The sequence below is a fragment of the Alternaria postmessia genome, assembly GCF_024291825.1.
Source record: "Alternaria postmessia strain BMP 2775 chromosome Unknown scaffold_9, whole genome shotgun sequence".
NCBI lineage: Eukaryota > Fungi > Ascomycota > Dothideomycetes > Pleosporales > Pleosporaceae > Alternaria > Alternaria postmessia.
In genome coordinates this window covers 400,859-419,112 of record NW_026260082.1, presented here as the reverse complement: position 1 = coordinate 419,112, position 18,254 = coordinate 400,859, and the positions used below count along the sequence as shown (strand labels likewise).

At 50.6% G+C, this 18,254-nt stretch overlaps 8 protein-coding genes across 8 annotated transcripts; 4 read left to right on the top strand and 4 right to left on the bottom strand.

Moving 5' to 3' along the window:
• Positions 1–622: 622 nt before the first annotated feature.
• J4E82_002375 (uncharacterized protein) lies at positions 623–1,967 on the top strand (the record flags this gene model as incomplete). Its single annotated transcript, XM_051728676.1, has 5 exons — positions 623–812; positions 863–1,004; positions 1,059–1,095; positions 1,162–1,258; positions 1,315–1,967. 5 exons carry the CDS (start codon positions 623–625, stop codon positions 1,965–1,967), a joined length of 1,119 nt encoding a protein of 372 aa, XP_051591627.1.
• Positions 1,968–2,266: 299 nt separating this feature from the next.
• On the bottom strand, positions 2,267–3,303 carry J4E82_002374 (uncharacterized protein; the record flags this gene model as incomplete). Its single annotated transcript, XM_051728675.1, has 2 exons — positions 2,267–3,132; positions 3,186–3,303. The coding sequence occupies 2 exons, from the start codon at positions 3,301–3,303 to the stop codon at positions 2,267–2,269; spliced, it is 984 nt and encodes a 327-aa protein (XP_051591626.1).
• A 3,367-nt stretch (positions 3,304–6,670) lies between these two features.
• On the top strand, positions 6,671–7,723 carry J4E82_002373 (uncharacterized protein; the record flags this gene model as incomplete). The annotated part of the gene is made up of 5 exons (XM_051728674.1): positions 6,671–6,796; positions 6,865–7,054; positions 7,109–7,272; positions 7,335–7,450; positions 7,498–7,723. The coding sequence occupies 5 exons, from the start codon at positions 6,671–6,673 to the stop codon at positions 7,721–7,723; spliced, it is 822 nt and encodes a 273-aa protein (XP_051591625.1).
• Positions 7,724–8,441: 718 nt separating this feature from the next.
• Positions 8,442–9,714, top strand: J4E82_002372 (uncharacterized protein; the record flags this gene model as incomplete). The annotated part of the gene is made up of 2 exons (XM_051728673.1): positions 8,442–8,626; positions 8,691–9,714. 2 exons carry the CDS (start codon positions 8,442–8,444, stop codon positions 9,712–9,714), a joined length of 1,209 nt encoding a protein of 402 aa, XP_051591624.1.
• Positions 9,715–10,917: 1,203 nt separating this feature from the next.
• Positions 10,918–11,765, bottom strand: XYL1_1 (NAD(P)H-dependent D-xylose reductase (XR); the record flags this gene model as incomplete). Its single annotated transcript, XM_051728672.1, has 4 exons — positions 10,918–11,215; positions 11,272–11,379; positions 11,436–11,565; positions 11,618–11,765. 4 exons carry the CDS (start codon positions 11,763–11,765, stop codon positions 10,918–10,920), a joined length of 684 nt encoding a protein of 227 aa, XP_051591623.1.
• Positions 11,766–14,653: 2,888 nt separating this feature from the next.
• On the bottom strand, positions 14,654–15,910 carry J4E82_002370 (uncharacterized protein; the record flags this gene model as incomplete). Its single annotated transcript, XM_051728671.1, has 2 exons — positions 14,654–15,222; positions 15,271–15,910. The coding sequence occupies 2 exons, from the start codon at positions 15,908–15,910 to the stop codon at positions 14,654–14,656; spliced, it is 1,209 nt and encodes a 402-aa protein (XP_051591622.1).
• Positions 15,911–16,428: 518 nt separating this feature from the next.
• On the top strand, positions 16,429–17,463 carry LIA1 (deoxyhypusine hydroxylase; the record flags this gene model as incomplete). Its single annotated transcript, XM_051728670.1, has 2 exons — positions 16,429–16,901; positions 16,953–17,463. 2 exons carry the CDS (start codon positions 16,429–16,431, stop codon positions 17,461–17,463), a joined length of 984 nt encoding a protein of 327 aa, XP_051591621.1.
• Positions 17,464–17,539: 76 nt separating this feature from the next.
• J4E82_002368 (uncharacterized protein) lies at positions 17,540–18,014 on the bottom strand (the record flags this gene model as incomplete). Its single annotated transcript, XM_051728669.1, has 3 exons — positions 17,540–17,558; positions 17,614–17,845; positions 17,900–18,014. The coding sequence occupies 3 exons, from the start codon at positions 18,012–18,014 to the stop codon at positions 17,540–17,542; spliced, it is 366 nt and encodes a 121-aa protein (XP_051591620.1).
• Between the last annotated feature and the right edge of the window lie 240 nt (positions 18,015–18,254).

Here is an 18,254-nt window from a genome sequence, read left to right as displayed (position 1 = left end):
GAGATCTACATGCGAATCTGCCGCGCCGCCAACACACGCCTTACCGGTGAGGCTATCTCGCGACCAAAACATCCGACGTGCCTGGTGGTCACCTAGATGGGGAAGCGCACGGCTGTATTGGCTCCGTGTGGCTTATGTCGTGACCTATCAAAAGGCTGCACAAGCGAGCTGAGGAAGAAACAACCACCCGCCTCGCTACCCCATGCTCGTTGTACACCCGTTGTCCCTGCAGCGGTCACCATTACATCTAGCGTTCAGATGAATGGTATGTGTAAATGAGGAACTTCTGGGCTTCCAGTACTGAGAGAATGGGAACAATGACAGGAAACAAACTTTGTCATATCTAGCTATGCTGACGATCTAGTCGCTTCTTGAAGCGACTTCGTTTGCACTCTTCCACTGAGCCTCAATTTACACAAGCCTCAGCTGATCAGCCCGCCAATACCCTTTTCTCGTATCACAACCGCGACATGCAAGCCCCAGCGGGTCACTGCACGCCTTACGGCACATCGTCTTTCGCATTGCTCGCAACCCAACATGGGTACTTAGCTTAGAAAGTCTGCTCTTTCGCAATGGGGCTATCCTCATTCTCAATATTGCAAATCTTTGAATCTTGGGCGTCATGGCATATACCAAGCTTAGTCCGTTGCTCGCCATCCTCTTGTCTTCGAAGTATGTGGACGCTGCTATGATACGGGCGCCGACACCTGCTGTCACGCCTGCGCCTGCTGCTACAGCTGCTCCGCTTGCCGTCAGGGACATCACTACCATTGGTTATATATCCACGGGCATGTATGGCAGTACTACACTGTGTAAGAAGAGTCACCCAAATCGGGCCTTCGTGAATACTAAGACTGTTCAGATGAAACCATCACAGCGAACAATGAGGGTCATGTCATTGCAACATCAGGTAGTCTTTACAAGATCTGCGCCCCGGAGTCACTTTGCGAGTTCTTTTCTTGCGAAAATGATTATGCAGTGTTTCCCACCACGAGTATCTTCTGGTACGATGCTACATCTTCAACTCCTCTGTACCGATGATTGACATACTATCACAGTGGAGGCTCAAGCAGTACATGTAGCTACTGGGAACTCGTAAGATATTGGTTCCCGCACGAACTCAACATGAGACGTATACTGACTTCGGAAACTTGCAAATAGGCAACAGATATCAATGACCCTGCACCACTGACCAACTACTGGTGTGATGCCAAGACGGAGACTGGTGGACTGATCTTGATGGTCACACCTGATGATGGTATGCACTCTTTTCCCCACTTCCAACAACGCGTATGCTGACGGTGCATTTCAAAGACTCTTCGACCTCCCCGAATACGGGCTCAGCTTCGAATACCCCACTGTTCTCATCCTTCACGCCTGTGTCCGGTTCCGATACTCCAGAATCCTCGGATATACCAGCCGCTCTGCCACCCTCGGCAGAGGTTAAAAAGTCTAAGAAATCAACCCCAGTCGGTGCCATCGCTGGTGGAGTGGTCGGTGGCGTCGCTCTTCTAGCCGCCGTCGTTCTAGGTGTCTTCTTCTTACTTCGTCGCAAGCGGAAGCAGCAGAACAACACCACTACTAATAACAACGTGCCACAGCCACCTACCGCACCCCAGGCACCACCGGCAGGCGTTCAGTACTACCATGAGCAGAAGCCAGTTCCTCAGCAACAGGTCCAACAGATGCCTTCTCCACCTCCTCAACAACAACCACACTACGGTCATTATGATCCCAACGCGCAACAGGCGCCGCAGTTCTATGATCCCAACGCTCAGTCTGCGTATGCTGCGCAGCAGGGTAGCTATGCGATGCCAGAGAAGACACCCGCTGTGACGAACCCGGTACAGGCAAATCCATACTATGCGGACAACAGTGGACCAGTGAGCCCTGTGCCACAATACACGCCTTCCATGTCGCCGGCAGTTCCGGCGAACGTTAATGAGCTACCGGCTGGGAGGACGTAAGAACGAGGATGCGGTTGTGGATCGTGAGTAATGTGGCGCTGGTCTTAGTGGTTGTCGATGCCTCTATTCCCTCTTGACCAGTACCATACTATGTGTCGCATGATGGGTGACAGATCGATGTGCATATCAAGTGCGATTACGTTTCAGTCTATATGAATTATACCCCCTGTTGTTCAATTCAAAAGGAGTCGAGACCGACGTTGCAACAGGATGTTTACATCAACGAAGATGTATTCTTGGATGATGGAGCCGCTTAAGACATCTAGGCGTGCTGTTGAGTATGCGTTGTTACAAATCCATCATGACTTTGAACAATAACCCTTGTGGAAGCCCCAAGCCATCTTCTGATGTTCTTTTCCGCAGTAGTACGCATTACCACATCCAGCACACTTGGACTTTGCGCTTGGAGCTCCGCAATGACCGCACCACTTCTCCTTCGCACGGTTGTCCCACCTCTCCTTCGTCCTCAATGCCACTTGTTCGAGCCAGTCATCTACAGGTGTACCACTGATCGCCAAAGTGCGTTGGCTCTTACTGGAATCCGCACCCTTTGCTAGTTTACTGAAACGCACCGCAAACTCTTCGGGGGTATCCAGAGCAAATAATTGCTTGCCTTTTGGTCCAGGACCGCGACCTACATCGCCAAATTGCATGGAAGAAAGGTCGAGAAATGACTGAACGGTTTCGCTGTCGTGCGGGGAAAATCCTACGACCGCATGCTTCAGTTCTGACTCGTGACCACTAGTGTACATTGTACCCTCTGGGAGTACGTAGATAGCGGTCGTAAGCTTTGGGTTGCGGAAAGTCTCTTCAACAATAACGCGCCTACTAATGGTTGTCATGTAGGATGAGCCTGGCCCCTTACCATAAGGAAAATGTCGCACCCTCAATTTTGTCTTGTCCTGAAAGAGGGCGAAAAATATTTGGAGAAGGCTGATGGCCTGGTAGCAGCCATCGTGATTGCGCGCTTGGTGAAACAAAGTCTCCAGTTGCTCGTTCGAGAGTGTGCTGTCCTCGATTTGGTCCTGAAGTAGGAAATCGGTGGGAAGATCTGGAGCATTTGGGGTACTCGCTTGCTGTTGATCTAGTATAATCCAGGTACACGCATTCTTGTTCAAGCCTTGTGTCACCAGATTATTGAGCGCGACCGTCCGTGGTTCCGTGCCTGTGCATGTTGGTTAGTTGTAGATCAACTTTCCTTTCTGTTTTGCAGCATACCGGCAAAGGCGACTTCTCTTAATCTAGTGTATCGAAACCGAGGCTCTGTAGTGACACGCTCGTAGTTTAGCAAGACAGCGATATCATAGAGATCCAGCACCTCTTCCGAATCTGTCATATTTGCCAGGGTCTTGCGAGATTCGGCACGTGTAATACTGAGATGGCGGGAGCGTTTTTAGTGAGATCCAGATTATGGCGCAGCCGCTTGACTATTCGAAGCTTAGCGCAAAACACGTCTCGAAAAAGGTGATGTCACCTGAGGACGCGTCGCAAGCTTGTATCTAGCTGCCAACACAGCAAGGGAAATCAACATCTTGTGGTTCTGTATGTCCAGTTCTTGCTCTAGGCTCAGGTGCTCGTATTGTTGCTACAGCGAACCTTGTATGTCTGCACGTCTATAAACGACGCCTAATCTTGGGTGAGTCGAGGTAAATGCAAGCCGACAAGCTTTGCCGTAGGTACGTTTGTGCTGCTAGCAGCGCTTCCGACGACGAGAACTCGCACGCCCTTCTAGAAAGGCTCCTCAAAACCAGAGATATCCAACAGCCTGTCTTACTTACCGAAGCTCTGAAGATCTATATCCCGCAGGCTGTCCGCCTCTTCACGACCAGAGTCAGAACACGCAGACGACTGGGTGGCCGTCAAAGCGAATACATCGCTTCTCGGCTCGGGCTCACAATCACAGAACTGGCCGCGCTCTTACGCGTATTATACCACGCCGAGGACATCATAAAGTTGTCTGCCGGTTCCCTAAAACACCTATCATACCTGTCTTAGAGCATGTTTTCCTCTCACTCTCAATTTACCTTGAAGCCTATAGTGTCAATCTAGCGAAGCGGGATTCACCATAGACGATGAAGGGGTGCATGATACAATGGACGATAGGACCACGACCCCAGTCGGCTGCAAGGAGTATATCGACACGAAGCCGAAGCATGCGGCACGGCAGTAGTAAGGTGTGATGTCTATGCATTAGCGTACCCGAAGCTGCGGAGATTACCTACAACACGTATACTCCTGTCGCTCGTCCTTGTTGCTTGCTCTTGAGTACCGAGGTACACCACAACATTGCACAGCAAAGAAACTTCCATAAGAGCAAACTGCATCACTTCAGGTAGCACTATGTCTGTAGACGAATTGACAATACTCAAGAATCGAAGTTCGCGTTGCGGCGCGGAGCTTGAGCTATGGTCAATGGTCGATGACCACGCCACAACGACGCATAAAACGACGGCTTCGGAAGTTTTCATCGGCATAGTCGAACGAACCAATGAGTACACGATCTCAAACTCGATGCACTGTGCTACCACAAAAGAGACCAAATGAGAAGACGCAACTATGAATATTGTCTTCTGGCATACTAGACTTTAGGTCCTCATAGCTACTACTCTATCAACAGGCATGTTTAACAAAATAGGTAGTAATCAACTCCTTCTCAGTGCCCTTGTTCGCAGGATTCTGCCAAAGTGTCGACTCGTCACCAACTTCACTATGCTTCGTTGTTGCTGTCTTCTCAGATACGTCGTCCCGCAATTGGAGTCCATATGCTTCGTTGGCCTGCTCTCGATCGTTTGATGCTGGTAGCGTTGGTTTATCGCTCTTGAATCCATCACGATCTCTTCTACTATTACCGAAATGGGAACTCAGAAGGCCTGGAACATAGCGCACGAAAAACGGATTGAGGGCGGGTGCGCATGCGCAGACGATTCCGGCATTGACTTCAGCAAAACACCATTGGAATTGCTCAACAGCATCCCATGTATAATCAGGTGACATCATGAGCGGCTTCAAGAGCGTTGTTCGACGAATTGCCACGAGGCACACGCTTGTGCAAATAGTCAGTGGATTTTTTCAATGACAATCTTGACGGCTTACAATCCCCCGGTCGCGAATATGCCGCAAACAGTGATCTTCCGTCTCCGCGACATCTGTAGTCTTGTGACAACGGGTATAGGAAGTACCAAGGTAATCACGTCGATGACGATGTTCAGTACTGAAAGCGCCATGTACTTTGTTAGCTGATTCATACACACAGCCCCGGGCAAACGTGTGAGATCCCATGTGGCGACTATCGGTCTGCAGCCAAAGGTGCTGACGAGGTCGTAAACTGTTGCGTACACTATTACACAGGCGATGAGAATATGAACCAACGTGCGGAACCCTTTCTGTGGTGATAAACGTAGGTAGAAAAGTAGGATGGAGAGCTTTGAGAAGGCAAGGCTGGTGGCATACAGGATAGTACCAACTAGCGTCCACTGCGTGTCTCATTAGTCGTGCAGCGATGATCTTGTAGTGCTCTACCTACTTTCTGAAAGGGAAGTTCATAGTCTTCTGTCTTGACTTCCCACATATGGTAGCCCAAGCCGGACTTCATATCTAGACATCGTTCAGCTTTAGAAGATAAACTGAATGATGTGGAACACACGTGGAAAATTGCATCCGAGCAGCGCAAGGCTGCACATCATTGCAAATACTATCACATCTACACATGTTGAATTAGCGACAACAACTCTCTCACGTTCTGTACGCTATCCAAACGACTTACAGTCATTGAGGTGGATTCCCATCTTGGTAACATGCGCTCTTGTAAAGAGCTGCAAGATCACTGCTACCAGAGCAAGTGCGGTTGTCGAGATACCGACAGCAGCGAGTTCTTTGTGAAGATTTGGTGGATTGACTGCGTTTCTAGTATGGCCCGGCGGTGGGACTGCCACATAAACTGATGCTGTGCTCATTGTCGCTGATTTAGAATATAGTTGTAGCTCCAAGTCCGAAGCTAGAAAGCTAAGGTACGAGAAGCGTATTATAGACTTGGACTCAATCCATCAGCACTCCAGGGTTTGCTGTGCCTCATACTAACATGATACCGCTGGAGTGGTTCCAATGCGTCACCAAATCAAGGTGAATCCCTTTCCACGAGGCTGTTTTTGGTATGTATCTACAAAGCGAAACCGAATCCATGGATGTACCGGGAGGATTCTGACTTGCATTGAGAGTTGTTGACCTTAGCCAGCGATGTGCCCGATACTCCATTCGTTCTCGGTTCTAGAATAAGATAATTCGACTCCGCAGCGACAAGAGCTCCGCGACTCTGCAAGTCATAGTCATTCAAGTCAGGATTGTTTGTATTAGGAGATGCCGGTTTAGATGATGTGGCTGTGGAAATGCATATGCCTGCACATCTGCATATAAAGAGCGGATGGACGGCACTAGTCCAGCAGGGATTTCCGGAACAGGCTATAGCACAACTCAACACCCCACAGAAGGATTCAATGTCATATACCACACGGAAACAGACCCTAGTATCAGCCCTGTCCACAAGATGATACGTGTGCATATGCGGCGCGGTTGTGCTGAGATGACTCGTTGCTTGCAGTCATGACCCAAGAGGTAATGGTAGCTGTAGGGTATATGTGTGGCAGCTTGCTGTTGAACTTGGGTTGCGTTGTACTTTTCATGTTCTCTTGTGTGTCATCATGGGCGACATGGCAAACCCCCTTCCATATGCTGTCAATCCCCTTCCTTTCGCGGGAAAAGTCATCGCGGTTACTGGAGCCAGTCGAGGCCTGGGTCTAGCCCTTAGCAAGTACTTGCTCATCCGTGGTGCTACTGTCAGTAACGCCCCTGTAGGAACTGCATATGAGATATTCGCTGACTTCATACACACACGCCTACGTAGGTCTCTATGTGTGCAACTTCAGCTGACAACCTCTCCAATGCTGCCAAAGAGATCGACGGTGAACTTCCGGATGCCAAGGGCCGGTACTGGACGTGTATTGTGGACATTGCCAACCTCGATAGTGTTCGCTCTTGGATTGAAGAGACCGTCGCAAAGTTTGGAAAGCTCGATGGGGCGGCGAATGTTGCAGGTAAGCTCGATTGACCTCTGCAAGTACTGAAGACGTCGTTGATCGGATCCTCAGCGGTGGAGCAACGCGAAATCTTCCCCATAACAGATCTTGACCCAGAGTACTTCGCCAGGCTAGTCAATGTAAACGTTGTGGGCACCTTTCATTGCTTGAAAGAAGAGATGAAGGTTATCAAGGATGGAGGCTCGATCGTGAACGTCGGGAGTATTGCGAGCCAGGCAAGTTGAACGAGTACGAGCTATATGAGACATGTGCTGACTTCGTATCTTCACCCCTGTAGTACGCGACATATGGTACTTCGGCCTACGTCGCAGCTAAGCATGCACTCATCGGCTTGACAAAAGTTGCTGCTTTTGAAGGTGCATCGAGACGAGTCAGAGTCAACGCGCTGTGCCCGTGAGTGATGCTAGTACTTGACGAGAAGCTGAGCTGACCATTGACAGCGGCTGTTTCAATACACCGATGATGACAGAACCGTTCAATTCGTCACAAGGGCAGTTCTTCCTAAACAAGGACAACATTCCATGTATCCTCAAGCGTGAGCTCCCAGAAACATGGGAAATTGCTGGGTCCATTGCGTTTCTACTTGGTGATGAGGCTGCACACGTCACGAAAGCGTCGTGGTTTGTTGACGGCGGCTGGACGGAGGGAACTTATAGTTCTGGCTGAGGTCGCCAGGGCAATACGCATCTTGATCGACCGGAGCCTTCAGATAAAACAGAAACAAGATATTGACCCAAGACTGATTTGTGTCGATATGGAGTGCACCGGTGTCCAGAAGCAAGATGTAAGGAAGTTCAGAATGAGCGCGATCGCGTTCTCGGTTTCCGCGACGCGACCATCGTGGTTCAACCGCCATCCGTAGCTAGCTGGGGGTTATCTTCCGCGACACCGCCATGACCGCTCCAATCAATCACTTATCACTATCTCACCCCCGTCGCCTTCTTTCCGACGGGATAGAGATCACGTGCGTATCCTTTGATGGTCCCAACGTCTCCGTCGGAAAAGGTAGCAATGTGCCTTCATGTGCACCTTTCCGTGGAGAAGGACGGGTATCCAGTTACCTATATAACTCCCAAAGACCCAGCACGATGAAGAACATAAAAACTCCAAAACATCCTCTATCTCAATCATCAACACAGCTGCAGCCAGACAGATACCATGGCTCCTCTATATGCAGACGCCAGCATTACCCAGCTCCAGCGCGATGCAGATGATTGTTTGCTTACATATGGAACCGCATTTCATCCCGAAATCATCACCTCGACCAATGGCATCAACGTGGTGACTGCCTCAGGTCACCGAATGATGGATGTAAGTGGCATGCAGCGCAAGACCATACTAGTCAGTCAACGTTGATCGTAAATTATAGTTTACCTCAGGACAAATGTCTACTCTAATCGGACATGGCCACCCTGAGGTCGTGAAAGTGATCGCAGAGCATGCACAGCATCTCGATCATCTCTTCAGTGGGATGCTGAGCCCTCCCGTAATAAACCTTGCAAAGCGTCTGACTGGTGTCGCGCCTGCTGGACTTGACAAAGCATTCTTCCTAAGTACAGGCGGAGAAAGGTAAGTTGTGATTGCGAGAAATACGTAGAAAACATGCTCTGACTCCGTACCTCTACACCTGCAGCAACGAGGCCGCTATTCGATTAGCCAAATTCTATACTGGTAAATGGGAGATTGTTGGCCTGGCTGCCTCGTGGCATGGTATGACGGGTGCATCGCTTGGTGCTCAATACCATGCTGGGCGTTCTGGTTACGGCCCCAATATGATCGGAAACCTAGCACTGCCCACCCCCAACTCCTATCGTTCGATATTCAGACACCCAGATGGTACGCATGACTGGAAGACAGAACTGGACTATGGCTTTGATCTTCTGGACAAACAGTCATGCGGCTCGCTTGCAGCAGTCATCATTGAACCCATATTGTCAAGTGGCGGTATGCTAGAGCTTCCACCTGGGTACTTGAAGGCATTGAAAATGCACTGTGAAGCACGAGGTATGCTTCTCATCGTCGATGAGGCACAGACTGCACTCGGAAGAGCTGGTGACATGTTCGCGTTCACACACCATCCCGAAGACGAGGGCGCCGTACCGGATATCCTGACACTCAGCAAGACGCTTGGAAATGGAATACCACTCAGCGCCATCATGACATCGAACCGCATCGCTCAGCATGCCAAAGACAACGGTTTCCTGTTTTACACTACGCACATCAACGATCCTCTTCCAGCTGCTGTTGGCGATAAGGTTCTTGAGGTTGTCATCAGAGACGATCTCTGTGCTCGTTCCAAGAGACTCGGTGTCAAGCTTCAAGCTGGACTAAGACAATTACAGTCACGATACGGTTGTATCGGTGACGTACGTGGCCGAGGCCTCATGGCCGGCATGGAAGTGGTTAGCGACAGGAAAACGAAGGTTGGCGCCCCGGAAGTCGGAGCTGCAGTGTCAAAAAAGATGGTAGACATGGGTCTTTGGGCCCAACTAGCGACAATGCCATCTTTTGGTGGGGTGTTCCGGATTGCGCCTCCCATCACTGTCACGGAGGAGCAGCTCGACCTCGCTCTATCGATCATCGAAGAAGCTTTGAGGACAACTCCGGGTACAATGCCGTTATACACTGATGTCGATCCTGGACGTTCGTTGGATTGAACATGCTATCCTGTGGAGGGTACACTTAGAACCGAATACTGGCTCCTTCATTAGCAGTATGAATGCCAGCTAGCAGCTTTCTCTCAGGCATCTAGGGGATTTTCTGATAGATTATGAGACCTGCCTTGCGGATGCTGAGCAAGTATTGAAACTTCATTCGCCGATCTTCGTCGCTTGTGATCTCTTGGTGAAGCTCGACTAAAGGGTGCTGGCCGTAAGTCTTGATTGGATACGTGAGATGTCTATCGCGCAAGAGCTGAATGTAGGTGTGCAAGAAGTAGAGCCTATAACTACGCAGTACCGGTGAGTACAGACTCTTCGCTGTGATGTTTGGATCGCTCAAGTGGAGCGAATTAGATTCAAATGTGAATTGTGGAGCTGCGTGGGTACGGTGACAAAGTTGTAGATATTGTTACAAGGAGACCTCCTAGTATGGCTGCTCACTGTCGCAGTCTTAGCTGATGCACTAAATGTGGGTTGAGTCAGAAATAGAACTGTCACGTTCTTGTCCACACATATCATAATATCATGAATTCCTAGGTGTATATCTAAGTAATACCTCACCTTGGTCCTTGATTTATGCTTCCAAACCACTGCTACCTACTGCGGTACGTCGTCACGCTTGATATCTCTTCCTTTGTCTCCAGCATACCCGGACCACTTCGCGCCGCCTGGCCAACGATCATTCCAGAGCTTCTTGCCTCCGTCACCTTGTTTGGATGTACTGTTGTGTTCTCGCATCCAGCAATCTATGCACCACTCTTCACTCGGCTGGAGTTTATCTACGATGCTGTTGCACTGGCGCTGTATAGGGTAATGTTGGGCTAGTCTGCATAATGTAAAGGGATGTGTAGAGCTGAGGAGAATATGTTGGTCTGGACAAGAGTATTTAGTATAGTTGCGGAAGCACATTGGGAGAGTGCCGTGGTCAGGGTAAAGCAAACAGAGAAGAAGACCTGCCTAGGCGACTCGTTTTAATGATCCGATATTGTGAAGACATGGCAACAGTGACTGAGGCTGATGTAGAGACGATATCATGAATGGCAAAAGTTTGACATTTTGCACTAGCAAGCTAGCATAACAATATATTTACAGAAAAGAAGTTACTGGCTAGGCCAGCGAAGCGCACATCGACACACACCTTCATCAAGTCCGCACCGCTACGACTACTTGAAGTACCAAGCCGTGAAGTCATTCTATGGCTTACGGGCAGTTCACAGTGATAGACGCAGAACCGGTAGAGAAGTATCCCTCGGTAGCGACAATCTGGTAGTAGTGGCTACCAAGAGTCATGCCCTTGCTGGCCCAAGCATCGAAGTGAGTCTTCATGTTCACGGATCCGCTGGAGCGCTTGTTCTGGCGAACAGACCAGTACTGCTGAAAGGTCCTTGTTCCATCGATGGATGGCTGGTTAGTACGGGTCGACTGAGCGATCTTGTAGGAAGAGCCGTCGGCAGTCACGGTACCCTTGTTGCTAGCCTGGGAACTCGGGTCATAGGTTCTGTCAACGAAATCAGTATATATCCCAGGTGGAAATTGTACAGGGAAATTGCTTACCCGAAGTTCTCAACGACATAGTATTCGACGAGAGGGTTACGTGTCCAGCCATAGATGGCAAGGTAGGAGTTGCCGTTGGGGTTGTAGGAGCCCGAGTAGGTAACGGTGCTGATATGATCAGCAAGTGTTTCTCATCAATTGTCTACTCCAAGGAGTTGACTTACCGGGCCGATCCAGGGTTCCAGCCCTTACCACCAACAAAGTTGCCGCCGCTTCCCCAGTTGACGCTGTAGCTGCCACCTGCACCGTTGGTGTAAGTAACCTTGGAGCCACCATCAGTCCACCAAGAGTAGACTAGAATCTTTGGTCAACTACTGCTTACACGTATATCAGTGATTCAACTTACAGCAGCCGTTGTGTGTTCCTTCGGCGTTGGGGGTGCTCTGGCGAGCGACGAGGTCGCCGGAGGAACGAGCAGCTACATCAGTGGCGGGAGCAGCGAAAGCACCAGTCGCAGCAACAGCAGCAGTGATGAGGGAAGTAAAGGACACCATATTGAATATGAGGAGACTAAGGTTGAAAGCGGTGGGAGATGGTTAGTCGTGGTGGTGATTTACGAGGACGACTCATGATGGCTTTATAGCCGTTGCTATTGTACACCGCGGCGTGATGGTCGAATGGAGTAGGCCCGGTCCTGCTGGCAAAGCCAAGACGAACATTCTCGCCATTGCAACGGCCGTCCATCTCTTAGCAGCTAGGATGTAGATCAAGGACTGAGGCGGAAGGGACACTAATATGCCACGCTTGGCGTTCGTGAAGAAATGTGCCTGCGAAGGGAGTGGGCTAAGCCAATAGCATCAACAGCAGCTCGGGATATTTTGGAATTCCAGCTCATGAATCAGGTTTGATTGGCTGGTAGCTTGAAACAAAGATTCATGGGACAAGGCCGTGCGGTCATTAACTTAGATGTCAATATCTCCGTTATGGGGCTGGCTTCGGGTCATGGCGGCGCTATGGCCGTCCTGGCAAGAACTCCTCCACCTATGTTTCCCATCTCTTTCGCATGCATACGCCAAGCTCTCCGCCTTTGCATTCTTCCAGCGGTTAAAGAGAGTCTTGGCTCGAATACCGAATCGTGGAGCCGTGAGCTGTTAATCTATGTGAAGCCGCGTGACACGTGTGGCGCTTGGAGGTGGCGGTAAAGGCATAGTTCTTACACATCGCTCCGTGTGATTTTTCAATGTCCAAGAAGCTCGGTATGCAGTATAGCATTTCATGTATAGGCTGTATGGTGTTGGCGATGTCACAGTGATAGATGAAAGGGGACTGAGGGGTTTTCGTAGGCGTCCATGCGTGCTGCCAAGCAACTGCGGCCCTGCAGCTTGCTTGAGCCCCATATCCGGGTGTTTGTTTTCCATTACCATGACGCCCGTATCCTAGGCTGATTGATCAGCGAACAGAGACGAAACCACGCTGGCAAGTTACCATGATTGGGCTACGTTCCGATCCTTCAGCCCGGTCAAGCGCTCACGCTCCCGGTCCCGTGCCTCGAGATCCTAGGTAGAGTGCCGTTTTGGAACGATCTTTGATCTTCAAAACAAGCATTTGGCGACCTGAACAACTCCAAGATACCAAAGCGAATTATCGCGCTACCAAGGCCACGCAGATGAGACCTTGCATGCCAGCAGACAAGACTGTCACAACCTTAACCGACCCATCACGTCCACGTCATCGCAGCCGCGGATGCTTCTTCCAAACATGAACACTAGACCTGTACTGCAGTGGTTGCACTTGCAAAATGCGAGATGATCACATGGTGCCGTTCAGCCGTATCCCGGAGAATTGCAAGCTGCTTGATGTTCCGGGAAACTTAACGCACGAATCACAGTTTACCCACCATAGTACGAAGCCCCGTCTGCGGTACCTGTACATAGCCGTCTGCACCCCAGATTTCAGAATGTAGAGAATGCATATCGACCTTGCTTGCCCAGGCTCTTGGTATCGTATAAGATGTCTTGTCCAGGCTTGTCCCGGCGGGTGAAGGGCGATTGCGTGGAAGCTTGGTTGAACCGCTGATTATGAAGGGTCAAATTATGGAAATTGGTACATGAGAGTCTGCACCGCGTGAAACAATGCATACAACAGGCGTTAGAAGGAGTGTCACCGATGAGCGTAGTCAGAAGGCTGACGTCTATACAGACAGCAACGAAACAAGTACCATTTACTGGATAACTCTTTGTATCCCTTCGAAGCCATGTGAGCTAACACACTTTGATAAAAGATGTTCCTGGTAGGTGTGCTCAAGATATACAACTGGATCGGTAATCTCTGTCTTTTCATACCTCTCAATGATGTGTTCTTCAATTTCAGATTATGGGGATACTAGAAGTGTCAGAATCGTGCTACATCATGACATCCTCTAGAGTGCTCAGAGCATATTCACACTCACCTTCACCTCGCATCGTCGTCGACAATACTACAATAAGTTTCAATACACGGTGAATGAATACTATGTACTCTCCAACGTTTACCGTTGACGAACCTTTCCCAATCGCCAACAACATCAACAACCTCCTCTGCCTTGAACCTCTCTGTCATATTTCTTCAACTCTAAGCCTACTGCTACACCAGACACCAAGATCTAACAAGAATGTGCAGACGCAACTACTACTGGCACACTGCGTGCGAGCACATCAAACAAGACTACGCGAACCCATTCACGATGTGTGGCAAAGACCCCGGAAGCCGGTTTCGACTACCGTGTCCAGTCGCTGTCGAAGTCGTTTTGGATTGTTCAGGTCATTGCAGAGATTGCATGGAGACCTTGGAAAAGAAACTCGAAGTTTGGAGAATTCGGCAGCAAGCAGGTTGGGAGTGGCAGCCGAAAAGGCCAGTCGCCTAGGGACCTCAAAGCTGGGCAGATATAAGGTGATCTCTGGGCAGTACGTGGGAAGGTTGAGTGGACAGGCTGGAAATGAGGTCCGTGGGACTACGAGATGCTGGACTCGAAGTTGACACGCCTGAATATGCTCACGAAATTCCTACAAGACAGTACCACAGCCAGGCGAGAGAATAAGATTGCATGAATCTTTCAGTCATATTGATCGCTACGTCATTGCTCTGACCAATTTCATGTACTTCGTCCTATCACACTGATCGCTACACTTATGTTTCAGCGAAATCGTTTGCAGAATGCCGCAATTTGGTAAAGCTTCCTCCTTCAACCATTCCTCCCCAGCCAAACACCTGTGGCTCAGTAAACTGACATAAGAAAAAAAAAGAAAATGGGGTATTGGGTATTGCGCTCATTATGGGGTATATCGCGAAGCAAAACGCCACGCGTTCAAATCGCATCCGATGTTCATAATCCACATCCATCTCTTCATTACGTGACTCATCATCTCCTTCCTTTCATGTCGTTAATTTGTGTCGTGTTCGTCGTTCAAAGATCAGGATCTTCTTCAATTGAAATCTCTGGCTCGGGGAGCCATTCCCTCAGCTGCATCATCCTGTTCCTGCAATGTATGATGAAGATGGAAATGGCAAGGGAATTCCAGACATCGCAACCTTCCTGCATAAAGTCGTACATGGCGAGTAGACGCACAGAAGACTGTTCGTTCTTCTTAGTCGAAGGCGCGTAGCTCACGAAAGCCATAACGGTGTGCGTTGCGGTAATGCCATACAGTGTCGGAACTTCAGGCACATTGGAATCTCCTCGGTCTGTGGCCTGGTCGATCTGCAGGGCATCATACCACAACTCGTGCAGACGATCGAGCTTTTCGATCATCTTGCGCTCTCCAACCGCCGGGTGCACATGCTTTGAGAAGGTGACGGTCTGGAATAGCGGAAGTTGGGACCAGAGGTGTTCAACTCCGCCATCCTTCATAGCCCACTTCGTGTACGCCTTGACGGCCTTGCCAATCTGGAAATGAGGAGCCCGCTTCGTGCGCGTGTGCCAAGCGTCACGAGAGACACTGCCCAGATCGAAGAGCTTCTCAAGAGCATACTGCGCTGGATAATGTCAGTAACATGCTCGCAATAAATGGGGCTGCAACATACCACTGTGCTCGGTGCCATAGGCTGGTTTGATGAATGCCTTGTCAATGTTCTCGGTGAAGAGGTCTGCGGGAACGGTCTCAAGGTCAGCGATCCAGCTGATGGGCATCAATGGCTCGAAGCCGCGCATGCCCAGCTTCTGGAAAAGGAAGACAGCGTCCTCAGACCAACCAGCATCGCGCAGCTCACGCGCTTGCTGGTCCTGTCTCTGCCTCTCTTGGTCGTGATTCACTTTCTTCTGTGCAATCATGTAAGTTCCGTCATCAACAACCATGGTTTCCTCGTTCGCATCCCACAAGTCGGCAGAAGAGCCCTCTGTCTGGTCGTCTCGCGCGGCGGGTGATTTTTTGGCTAGCATGTCGCTCTCTAGGTCTTTGGAAGAGACGGCTGATGCTGGAGGCGACGGCGGCAACAAGGCCGCGTCGATGTCGAAGTGAGTGGTTGAGGCTGGCGGATCGCATGTCTTGACAGGCACTTCTGGACTCATCTCTCGTGTGAGTGGTGAGGTCTTTTTGGGAAGGGTCGTGACTCGGTTGGGGATCGCGGGCGCCTTAAACGCGAACGGCTTCTCCCGCCGGTGTTGTATCTTGCGCGGACTGACATAGTTCCAGATAGTCTCGGGAATTCCGCGAAGAAACGCCATGGTGAGGAGTCTTGTGTGGTGTTTGTGTTTGCTTGCACAGAGCTAGGTTTGTCGACAGGCGGTCGTGGACGTCGTGTGGAAAGAGCTTGGTGGGGCCTTCCAGTCGATGTGCGAAGTCGCGGTGAAGGTGAGGGTGAAGCGTACTCGATTCCCCATGCGGCAGGCCAGTGTACCGTCTTTGTTTTCTTTGTCGCCTTGTTGAACTGCTAGTCGTCCTTCACTCACAGTGAGCAAAGACGAGGAGAAAAGGAGTCATAGTGAAAGTAGGGCTTGTTCCTGCATGCGCACCCGCACCTGCAGCCCTGGACTTGGCGTGCCACGCTGTCACATGGATCCTAACCAGCTACGGCAAGCACCAGCCGGAGCCTGCAGATTGCGGTGAAGATCTAATCAGATGGAACTCTGACACCCCACTAGATCTTTGGATCCCCGCCAAAAAAGAGTCGAGCCGCGATCGGGAAGACATTTACGTGCAAGACTAGGTTTTTCCAATCACTCTCTTTTCCCACAACAACAAAATGGCAGTCACAGAGCAGGATACCCAAGTGTCCACGCTTCGCAACATCCTGACCTCCGAGTCGGAGCCCCTCGCCCGCCGCTTTCGCGCTCTTTTCTCTCTCAAGCACCTTGCAGGTCTGCAGCCACCCAGTGCGCAGACGGTCCCCGCAATCGAGGCCATCGCTGCCGCTTTCGCATCGCCGTCAGCTCTGTTGAAGCATGAACTCGCCTACTGCCTGGGCCAGTCTGGCCATGATGCTGCCATCGCACCCTTGAGGGGCGTACTCGAGGACAAAGAGGAGGATTCCATGTGCAGGCACGAGGCTGCCGAGGCGCTCGGTGCACTGAGCGACAAGGGCAGTCTCGAGCTGTTGAGGGCGTTGAGGGACGATGTCAAGGAGATCGACGTTGTGCGCGAGACTTGCGACATCGCCGTTGACCGCATCGAGTGGGATCATGGACTGCAAAAGGGACAGGAGAAGTTGAAGAAGAGGTATGATATATCCGATTCTATATAGTCGGTCTGGTTGCTCACAAGGAACAGTGACTTTACGTCCATCGATCCTGCGCCGCCGCTACCACAGGGCGCTGAGAAGCCATCGATCCCAGAGCTAGAGAAGACACTGCTAGACACGTCCCTGCCATTGTTCCAGCGCTATCGAGCCATGTTCGCCCTGCGCGATCTCTCCTCGCCGCCCGACCTTCCCACTGCCGTCCCGGCTGTACAAGCGCTCGCTCGCGGATTCACAGATCCATCTGCCCTCTTCCGCCACGAGATCGCCTTTGTCTTTGGGCAGTTGTCACACCCAGCGTCCATCCCCAGTCTTACAGAAGCGCTCAGTAACACAAAGGAGGCAAGCATGGTCCGACACGAGGCTGCCGAGGCACTTGGAAGTTTGGGCGATGAAGAAGGCGTCGAAGACACCTTGCGCAAGTTCTTGAACGACCCAGAACAGGTAGTACGAGACAGTGTAGTTGTAGCGCTTGACATGGCAGAGTTCGAGAAGAATGGAGAGATGGAGTATGCCATCGTGCCGCAGGCTGTGGCAGCTTAGAACCGAAGGTATTGCATACACATGGCGTTTTGGGTATATAGAAATCAACATGGCCACCATAGGCAGAACATCCGCTTCAGTTGTTGGTATTCCACCTGTAAGATAGCAATTAGCATAAGCTCAGCTCTGCATGTGGACCTCTCGACGTACTTGTGACCGCAGTCGCACTCGTAGAAGACGGTGCTTCCTTCATCTGCACTCCGCAGTTGCTGCGTGTAGTATCGCACCTCCTCTCTTCCACATTTTTCGCATGGATGATTGATGATACTGCTGGTTTGGACATCGGCTTCGGAAATGGTCTGCACCTCAGACCTCTTTGCCCGCAACGACGACGGAAAGGCGGTAGGCTTAGAAACTGTAACGACCGTCTTGGATGATGTGTCTAGCACTGGTCAGCCTGGCTATATCCATCGTTGCGCAACATAGATGCGCATACCTTTACATTGCGCTCCACATGCCGCGCAGGTCAGGATGACATTTTGTTTGCCGGCAGATCCGTCGAGGAGGTTTCCGCAGTCAGTGCAGAAGACTAGACTACCAATAGCCGACATTGTGAGCGACTTGTCGATTTGTCGTTTTAAGGCGGGTGATTCCGAGGTTGGTGTTGGAGTACAGGAAAAAAGTTACGGGGAATCGCGACTTCCGCGGCTGCAGCCAAGCTAAGACAGGAAGGGTAGGCGGTGAGAACGCGTCTGAATGTCGTGCACCACCACGTGCATTCGATCATCGCATCGCATACGACTTTCACCCTAATTTGTTACTAAGAGCTCCATCAAGCAGTGACCGGTCAG